Here is a 9,793-nt window from a genome sequence, read left to right on the forward strand (position 1 = left end):
TCGAGCACCCCTCCCGTGGAAAATTTTTATTAACAAAAAAACCCTCCCAATCCATTCTTTAAACGTGTCAATAATATATCGGTCCATTCAGCTTTCTACACAAAGGCAAAGATGTGGTAAGCACAGAGAGGAACACCTAGTACACGCCTGCGATGTGAAAACGCAATCTTACCATTTCTTTTCCCAATTTTAATTACTGGTTTTCGGTGGTTAAAAAAAATAAATTCTAGTTGTCCTCTCTGTAAAAAATCATTAAAGTTAATGGTGGCGCTCTGTTTCTTCTACACCAGAAGACAAACTCGTTCAATCGCACCGCTCTGCTCCCAGCGCACGTTAGCACGCCTACCCGCTTTTCCTCCTCCTTTATACGTACTGATTAAGCTACTGTTTCTAGTATAAGTTTGTTATTTTCTCAATTTAGATCTGATAGTTTTTCGTTTCTCTTCACTGAGAGAAGCGAAAAGTAAACAACTCTGTTGATTTAACCTTCTGGACGATCGAAACATAACAGCTAGCACTAGCAATCAAGGTAGCGAGCGTATCATATATTTTTTTGTTTACGTATCTGATACTTTTATATTTTTCTTTTTGTGTTATTGTTATCTATCTATCTATCTATCTATTTGCAGTTGCTTTTTATTCTTTCATTTTGTTTGGCTGCTGAGAAAGTTGAGAAATCAAAAGGAATAAGTTAGCATGATTCTCAGTCTTACTTGAATTGAATAATTACGTATTAATAAACTAATTGCTTTAATTATTATTTTAATATTTGGAAGATCATTTTCTTACTCTTAATCTCCTCAGCAACCACACTAAGTTAGCCTTTTTTTTTTTTACTGTCAATCTTAGCCGATTTCCGATTTCTTTATAGATTTAATTACGCTGCGGAAACACGTTTTTTATGCCTTGATTTGATTGACACTGTAATAGGCAGATTCTATTTATATAAAAAAATTGGATCAATGCATGAGAAGCTGTCAGGTATTTAAGAGAGACGTCTTCCTGTTTCCTTCTGGTGCCATTCCGAATTGTTTTCAAATTTAGCTTTTTCTTAAAATTTTTTATATAGCGGTATATATAGAAACTGTAAAAATGGAAATCCGCTTCATTTGATTTGACTTGATGATTGAGTGTCGATGATTATTTTGACTCTCTTGCTTTAATCTCTAAAAATTGGGTGATTTGGGAAGGTAAGCTGGCTGCATTTTTTTGGCATGCGGGGACATCGAACGGGAGAGTTCTCTATGTACAAGAGAATGTCATCTAGAGATTTCACTGTTGCTGCTGATGTAGAGGATAATTCTGGTAAGTCCAATTACTTGTCATCCCATGTTATTCAGTGCATATTTTACTTTGGTGGCATTAATAAATATCGAATTTTGTATCATTCTTTCAATTCAATTGTATGGAATGTTCGCAGTTCTTTGGATATTTTGCACTCTGGCTTATGATTTATTTTATTGTGTATGAGTGATTCTATGTGCTGATCTTTGAGCGTAATTTGTATACATTCTTCTAGTTGTTTCACAGAGCATTCTGGATCAAGAAATTACAAATCCTTCATGGAGGTTGTCATTTCCACATGTACTAGCTGCAACCATATCAGCCTTCCTATTTGGCTATCATCTTGGGTTTGTGCACTTTCTTTGACTCTTTTTCCTTATTTAGTTCGTCTTACTCACTCCTGGTAGATTATAATGTGATGGCAATAATGATTTCAATATTTTTGTTTCCTGCAGTGTGGTAAATGAACCACTGGAGAGCATTTCTTTGGATCTTGGATTCAATGGAAACACCTTGGCAGAAGGTGACACATAATGGATCCCCCCCCCCCTATAATCTGATACCTGTTTTGTTATCTGTATCTCTGACTAAAAATTGATATAAAATGAAGGTCTTGTGGTTAGCACATGTCTGGGTGGTGCGTTGATCGGATCTTTATTCAGTGGTTGGATTGCTGATGGGATTGGCCGTCGTAGGGCTTTTCAGTTGTGTGCTTTGCCCATGATTGTTGGCGCTTCTATAAGGTAATAATTCTCCTGCACATAACAAATGCTTATAAAATGATGAACTCTATATACGTGCTTCATTTTATTGCAATTCCTTCAGGCTTATGTTAGTTTGTAAGCAATAACAAGGTTTTATTTATATTTGTTGGGTGGAGTTTAGATTTTAATAGAAATATGTTAGGCATGATTGAGAAAAAGCAATATTGCTTTAGCAATATATCCTATCCTATCAGCTCATGGTTGAACATTGATTCTCTTCCTGGGATGTATAACGTCAAAATACAGCCACTATTTATCTTCCACAATTATTCAAACCCATTTCCTACCATTTTACTGTATCTTCCTTTTAGAGATGGGAAAATCAAGAGAACTTTGTTGAGAAAAAGAAATGTAAAAAGTAAGCTCATGGGCGTTCTTCTCTGTTGCCGCACTGGAACAATCAAACAACTCAATGCAGAAACAAGTTTTGCTAATCTGAACAAAATCAGACACTGACAAAACAGGGATGAAGACCCAAACTAACTGTTAATTCTCTATTGCTAACTGCATCCATAACTCGAACAAACTGTATCACACTACCATTACTTGCTCAAGGATCACAGATCAATATCTGCTTTGAACTGCTATACTTGCACCCTCTTTCCATTTGCATAGAAACCTCAGTTTTAATTACCATTCCAGCAGAAAGACAAGGCCTTAGCGTGTTTGTTAAATCCTTTCTCTGTTCTGTTCTAAATATCTATGTTTGTGTTTATATCTGAATGAATGACCTGCATTTTCAGTGCAACAACCACAACTTTGGCTGGTATGCTTTTAGGAAGGTTGCTGGTTGGAACTGGAATGGGCCTTGGCCCCCCTGTTTCATCTCTCTATGTGACAGAGGTATGCATGTTGTTTTATATCTGCTGCACTAGATGTCATCGAGTCCATTTCTACATCAGTAAATGAAGTTTTAAACTTTTTATCTGGGTATGTTAATTGGAAACCAGGTTTCTCCATCCTTTGTGAGGGGAACTTATGGAAGTTTCATCCAGATTGCAACATGTCTTGGACTTATGGGAGCTTTGTTTATTGGAATCCCTGTCAGAGAAATAGCAGGCTGGTAAGAAAGATTTAAACCTGTGATGCGTGTGATTCTTATTGAACTGTTGAAGCTGAGTTTTCATGTTGTATATGCCAGGTGGCGCATATGTTTTTGGGTTTCTACAGTTCCTGCTGGAATACTTGCTCTTTCCATGATGTTTTGCGCAGAGAGTCCACATTGGCTGTACAAGGTTTGCTCCCATTCACATCGTCTTTGTTGTCAGTCAATGTACTTAATTCATTTATATATATCACCCACTGAAAAGGAAAAATGTCGTGATTTGTTGAAAATATTTGAATTGTTCTCTGTCATCTGAACTTCATCACACTTTATTCTCTTCTTAACTTCTTCCCTTTTGCTTTAAGAAACACTGTAAAGTATGCACAGCTACAGCAGCATGATATCAAATCCTTAAAAACAAAACTGTCTCTCTGAGTGTTTGTGTTGAAGGAACATGCCCACAGTTTCTTATTGATGTATGCAGCAAGGAAGAATTGCTGAAGCTGAAGCTGAGTTTGAGAGGCTTTTAGGTGGAGCACATGTCAAATTTGCAATGCAAGAGTTATCCAAATTAGACAGGGGGGATGATTCAGATGATGTGCATTTCTCAGAATTGCTTTATGGTCGATGTTTTAGAGGTATATGTATTTTTATTTTTGGGTATGCTCCAACGGACTTTGTGAGTATGTTTATTCTTCATTTTGGCATATACAGCTGCTATTGTCGCCATCAGTTTCTTTCTTCTGCTTCATCTTCCCTCATGTTTTCTTTAGGTTTTGTTATTCACATGTTCCTTTTGCAGTTGTTTTTATTGGGTCATCCCTATTTGCTTTACAACAGCTATCTGGCATAAACGCTATATTTTATTTCTCTTCAACTGTGTTTAAAAATGCGGGAGTTCCATCAGACCTAGCGAATGTCTTTGTTGGAATAGCAAATTTATCAGGTACAACTTCATTCCCTGTCAACTTTTTTCTTGTACGAGGATTTTTGCTATTTTTATCTCCACTTCTTATTCTGGTTGCCTTCAGGATCTGTTATTGCAATGGTTTTGATGGATAAAATGGGAAGGAAGGTGCTGCTTCTGTGGAGTTTCTCTGGAATGGTAAATTATAATTCTGTATCATTTTTTTTCTGTATTCATTAGGAGATGCAATGGGGCTTGAGCTACACGATGTGGTGCCCCCCCCCCCCCCCCAAAAAAAAAAAAATAATAATAATAATAAATAAAAAAAATTCCTATTTTATACATCCCCACTCCACCCTTTCCCCTTCCTCCCTGGGTTTCCACCCAGGACCTGGAAGTGAAATCCCAGGTCATAACTTCTCAGGCATCCTGTTGGGGACAATTGCATATCATTTTTCCTTGGAAGCTTCCAGTGTAAGTATCATTTTTTAGCATAATGAAGCTGAATAGAATGCATTCATTAAATTGGGATTGAAAAGGAAATTTTATGTGCCAGAGCACATAATTAGATATACTTGAAATCACACTCTAGACATTTCTAGGTGATCGTTGGTGTTTTTGGTTTCTCGCTCTAGAACAAAACCAGGGGCTTCATGTTGAATTTTTGTCATTTACCATATTGTGCATTTTAACGATGCAGGCAGTATCCATGGGCCTTCAAGTTGTTGCAGCAAGTTCAAATATGTTGGGCTCTGGAACTTTGTACCTATCTGTTGGTGGCATGCTAATGTGAGTACTCATTTTTCTTGTAAATGTTGAAGATGAATTTGATTATGTTAGTGCATTCAAATAGAAAGGTATCAAATGCGATGTTGATGGATGTTGTTGTTGCCTTCATTTATGAGCATGGTGATCATCATTTTTATGTGGAAAATGTTATTTTAATTGGCGGTACGTCCAACTGCTTGGGAACCTAGATGAATGACCCTAACCCAAAAAAATAAGCTTTGAGCATGCATGAATTAAATATCTAACAATGATATGCCAATGAGCTTTGCTCAACTGGCACTAGTATCCCCTTTTCCATAAAAAGTATGAAGTTCAAACCTCACTCACAGATTCATTATGGAAGCGACTAGGAAGTAGGAACCAACCATCAATTTGCTAATATAAAATGCTAGCGATGGTTAACAGATGATGAATAAGTCGTTTTGATTGACAATGTCATTACGTGTTCCATAACTGAGAACTTCTCTGTTCAGGTTTGTCTTCACTTTTGCTATCGGAGCTGGTCCAGTTCCAGGCCTCCTCCTACCAGAAATCTTCCCCAGTCGAATCAGGGCAAAAGCTATGGCAGTCTGCATGTCTGTGCACTGGGTAATTTTCTTCTTCTGCGTTATTGTTTCTCTGCTCCCTGACGAGGACGAATTTTGAAATCATTTTTTTGTTATATTTATGAAACTTGACATGCCAAATATCAATTTTCTTAGGAGTGAATTAGGAAACAGGATTGTAGTGCATCATTTCAAGGATAAGTATTACCTTTTGTATTTTAACTGCTCTTCTTCATTCAGGTAATAAATTTCTTTGTTGGCTTGCTGTTCTTGCGTTTGCTGGAGCAACTCGGACCACGGTTCTTGTACACTATCTTTGGTACAGTTTGCTTGATGGCAGTGGTTTTTGTGAAGAGGAATGTCATGGAAACCAAAGGAAAATCACTCCAAGAAATTGAGATAGCCCTGCTCCCCCCTGAATGAGATCGGATCTCTTCTGAAAACGCCGCCAGGAGAATTCTCCATGGTTGAGTGAAGCCGCTGCTTAAAAGTTTCTAAGGTACAGCTACCTCAGTTGGGTGATTGTATAATGAGAGCTAAACAATACTACAGGGAGGGAGGGAGAGGGTAATACTAATAAAAATCCTACCTTCCATCAGTAGCTTTTAGCATTGATGTCCATGCATCGTGGAGCATTTACGCATACAGGGGACCGTGAAGTTTCCGTTGGCACCTCCGTCGACCATGAAAGCTCTCATGTAAAGCTCTACTGGTGTGGGTTTATGGTACCCCACCCTTCAAAAAAGACAATATGCATAACCTAGGGACTTGGTTCTTCGCAAAATTATGAGCGCATAAATATGTATGGTAAATTTATTATCTTTTTGAAGTTAAAATTGACTATTCGTGTTTATATCATATCAAAAGATGAAGATTGTGCACTAAGGTCCAGGAGGCTGCTATTCACATTTATTTCCCTTTCAATTTGTTTTATCAAACTATATTTTGCTTGGAGTTGATGGGCTTGGGATTTTCTGTTGCGCACCATGCTACGGACATGCTTCAGTTTGTAATTGAGGTTGGAGATTCTTTGTTTTAGAGCGTGTTTGGCAGTGTGGTAGCGGTTGCTTTTTAAATAGCATTTCGTGCTGAAAAGCATGCAAATGATGTTTTTTTATTTTTTAAAAATCATTTTTGACATCAGCACATCAAAACGATCCAGAAAGTACAACCGTCATTCAATTTTAATAAAAAAAAAAAACAAAAAAATTTTTGAATTTTTACAAAACGCCGGTTTAGCAGCAATGCCAAACGTGCTCTTAGTCGGTGTTTGGTGGTTTAGATTAGAGATGTGGTGGTAAAGGTATAATTTTTTTAAATGCAAATTATATTTTATAAAAATAAAAAATACATCTGTTTTATGTGGGTTCTACAAAAAAAAAAAAAAAAAAAAACCTACACCTCCTAACCAAACACCCCTTAATCTTTGCTACCACATGTTTACACGATTTAATTTTTGCTAAGAAAAGACTATAATTTCTACCCTTTTTTCGACCTTTTTTTTTTTATTATTAAATAGTAATCTTAAAAACTATTGCAAAATCAAGCATATAATTTTATTTATTTTTATTTTGTGTAACTGGTGTTTCAAACTTTTAATTTCATAAGTTAAAATAATTTTTTATTTATTTTGTATATAAAAACTAAACTTATAATAATTTAATTAAATGTAATTCAGAATTAAAAATATTTTTTTTTAAACCATAATGCAATGACACGCAAAATCAAGATACAGCAACTAGACCAGCGGGGCAACACCTGTCATGATGGACAGAATAAACTCACATTGACGACAAGAATCATTGTTTTTCACTGATTTCACATCAATCTAAACGTATTTCCACTTTTATTAAAATGATTTAAAATAATAAAAACAAATTAATACTTTTTAAACATAAAAACAAACACAAGGTGCGCAGCTATTCTTGCCAAACGTTTAAAATAGGGGTCGTCTTTGCCATAAAAAACCTCTGGAAATCCACGGAGCAAAAACTACTTTGCCATGCCCAAAAGGAGGCATGCATTATCGCGCGCGCCCTCCTCTTCCTTCATACGTCAACTCACCACATCCGTTTGAAATAGAACCAAAAATACTCAGCAACACAAGGAGGAGGACATCATAATATTAGAATATGGTTTTACAAGATGGAACTTTTTAAATAAAAAAACACACAACGCCCAACTGATTTAGGACAGCATTCATATGTATTCTTGAACAAAACAGAAACTTAATTTCAAAATGTGAAGTACCTCATGCTCTTTGAGCTCAGGAAAACTGTATGGAGAAACCATCCGAGGTGGTTTTGACGCTCATGGGGCCGAAGTCATCAAAATCAGAATCAGATTCCCTATCATTGTAATCATGCCACAGACCAGGGGAATCGTCATCCTGCCCACTACTAGTTGAAGGAACCCAGAGATCAGAGAAGGGAACCGGAAGAGGCTCTTTGCTAAAGTACTCATCATGGAGCAATTCCATGGCTGTAGCTCTACTAGCTGGGTCATAGCAGACAAGCTTCTTGACCAGAGAGATTTCATCAGGGGAATGGTTAGGGAGGCAGGCTTCTATGCCAGTGGGATTTTCCACCTTGGCAAAAGAAATTGTTCCGTAATCAGGAAGTTTTACACAGCCTGGCCAGACTTCCTCGGTCAAATTTCCCAAGACACTGAAAATTCTGCCAATTTGATCTATATCAGAAGTGCCTGGGAAGAGGGGTTTGAGGGTCAAAAGCTCAGCAAAAATACAGCCCAAAGACCACAGATCAACCTCCAGGCCATAGTCTGTGGATCCATAGAGCAGTTCCGGAGCCCGGAACCACCGTGTTCCAACACATGAAGTGAGTGAACCACACCCATCGTTTTCAGCATCCTCAACCTCATATGAACAATAACTCTTCAACATATCATCTCCTAAGTCGCTTGCAGTGCCAGTTGCAAAACAAGAAGTATCTCCATCCCGAATACTCATTTCCTTATCAATGTCATCTAATGAACCCTGAAACTTGTAGTTGCCCATCTCTCGAAATGATTCTTCTCTACTAATCATACCTTGCTTTTCATTTCTCTGTCCTTCTTGAGATGAGCTGTCTATCTCAGGAACAACTTCAGCTGGTGGAGTAGCATGTTCCTGAAATAATGGGTTCTGTTCATATGGTTGAATGTTCTCATCGGCTGCAACGAACCCAGGCTCCATGAGTATCCTCGCCTGGAAATAAAGTAACAATTAGCTTTTCACAACTTAAAAACTATAGATAGAAAAACTTCAACTCGTCACCGCATCAACATTCACACAGAGCACCAATCTCACCAAAACATTAAGAAATGCCAAAGCAGAGTAGAGATTATGAAGAATGCACCGACCTCAAATGATCATTGAAGTAAGATAAGAAGTTCGAATCCCTTTTTTTTGCTGAATTTCTTTCTTCCATTCAAACAAAATGCATCAAAGACCATGAAAAACTGATCTAGCCAATTCAAAAGGCAGACCTAAAGCATCAAAGATTTAACATTTACCCGCTAAAAGCAATATTTTATGCATAAATGGATACTGATACAAAAAACACTCGATCTAGAACATTTGTTTACTGCAGCAAGATCCAATACAGACACTACCATAATCAATCAATCTCCTTGAAAAAGAAAAGAAACCCATTATTTACCTGGCCAAAATCAGCCAACTTAAGAACCCCATCGTCAGAAACCAACAAATTACTAGGTTTCAAATCACGATGCACGATCATATTCCGATGACACGCATCAACCCCGCATAAAATCTGAACCATCCATCTCTTAACTTCTCCAACACTAACGCCAACACCATCATCCCTCTTTTCCCCTTGCTTAATAACAGCAGCCAAATCAGTTCTCAAGAACTCCAAAACAAGCACAGCATCCTCGTCTTCTCTCCAAAAATACTCGTGCAAAACGACGATGTTTGGACAATTCTGGAGGACCTGCAATGCCTCGATTTCTCTAGATGCAGACTGGTAGTCGTGGATTTCTTTGAGAGCCACCGTGAGATTGTCGGAGTGACGCCTGGCTTTGTACACGTCGGAGTAGGCGCCGGAGCCAATTCGTTCTTGGATTTCGTATTTGGATATGATTTCGGGTCGGGTGTGGATGCTCCAGCTCTTTGCGGGCGGCGGAGATCGGTCCATTATGGGTTTTGTGGCAGGTTTTGATTGGAGTTCTTCCTTTCTCTCCTTTTTGTCGGAAACTTCGTTGTGTTGTTTTTGGGTTTATATATATATATGTAAAGTGGTTTTATTTTTAAATTATTTTTTGATAAAATCATTTTTCCCACTTTTTTTTAGACTAAAAGATACACTAAATGAGTCTGCATGTTAATTAAAATTAACCTTTTTTCAAATGAGGCACTCCTAAATTTAAATATAAAAAATAAATAAAAAAGAATATATTTTTTTATTCTATGAAACTTTAATAATATAAACTAGTTATT

At 37.2% G+C, this 9,793-nt stretch overlaps 2 protein-coding genes across 6 annotated transcripts; one reads left to right on the forward strand and one right to left on the reverse strand.

The window, feature by feature from the left end:
- The first annotated feature begins 123 nt into the window (after positions 1-123).
- LOC118051649 (probable plastidic glucose transporter 2) lies at positions 124-6,219 on the forward strand. 5 transcript variants are annotated; one of them, XM_035062355.2, is made up of 15 exons: positions 176-332; positions 422-529; positions 1,196-1,305; positions 1,520-1,631; positions 1,740-1,807; positions 1,895-2,027; positions 2,792-2,891; positions 2,999-3,111; positions 3,190-3,283; positions 3,578-3,731; positions 3,896-4,039; positions 4,125-4,198; positions 4,701-4,789; positions 5,263-5,377; positions 5,575-6,219. In XM_035062355.2, the coding sequence occupies exons 3-15, from the start codon at positions 1,215-1,217 to the stop codon at positions 5,755-5,757; spliced, it is 1,470 nt and encodes a 489-aa protein (XP_034918246.1). In that variant the 5' UTR covers positions 176-332; positions 422-529; positions 1,196-1,214; the 3' UTR covers positions 5,758-6,219. The 5 variants fall into 5 exon arrangements, with proteins under 5 accessions (XP_073262370.1, XP_034918246.1, XP_034918245.1 ...); XM_035062353.2 differs by having other exon boundaries at positions 177-332; positions 1,191-1,305; XM_073406269.1 differs by lacking the exon at positions 422-529 and having other exon boundaries at positions 124-332.
- A 1,206-nt stretch (positions 6,220-7,425) lies between these two features.
- LOC118051648 (cyclin-dependent kinase F-1) lies at positions 7,426-9,571 on the reverse strand. Its single transcript, XM_035062351.2, has 2 exons — positions 8,994-9,571; positions 7,426-8,539 (listed from the first exon to the last, which is right to left on the reverse strand). The coding sequence occupies exons 1-2, from the start codon at positions 9,489-9,491 to the stop codon at positions 7,601-7,603; spliced, it is 1,437 nt and encodes a 478-aa protein (XP_034918242.1). The 5' UTR covers positions 9,492-9,571; the 3' UTR covers positions 7,426-7,600.
- Positions 9,572-9,793: the final 222 nt, after the last annotated feature.

Source organism: Populus alba, chromosome 18 (assembly GCF_005239225.2).
Source record: "Populus alba chromosome 18, ASM523922v2, whole genome shotgun sequence".
Taxonomy (NCBI): Eukaryota; Viridiplantae; Streptophyta; class Magnoliopsida; order Malpighiales; family Salicaceae; genus Populus; species Populus alba.

Bases quoted from the DNA above. Each gene is read 5' to 3' on its own strand.
- LOC118051648 (XM_035062351.2), bottom strand. From the start codon at position 9,491: ATGGACCGATCTCCGCCGCCCGCAAAGAGCTGGAGCATCCACACCCGA. The intron at 8,540-8,993 runs GTAAATAATGGG...CTTTATTTCCAG, and splicing joins AGTTGGCTGATTTTGGCCAG to GCGAGGATACTCATGGAGCC.
- LOC118051649 (XM_073406269.1), top strand. From the start codon at position 262: ATGGTGGCGCTCTGTTTCTTCTACACCAGAAGACAAACTCGTTCAATC. The intron at 1,306-1,519 runs GTAAGTCCAATT...ACATTCTTCTAG, and splicing joins TGATGTAGAGGATAATTCTG to TTGTTTCACAGAGCATTCTG. The intron at 2,892-2,998 runs GTATGCATGTTG...ATTGGAAACCAG, and splicing joins CATCTCTCTATGTGACAGAG to GTTTCTCCATCCTTTGTGAG.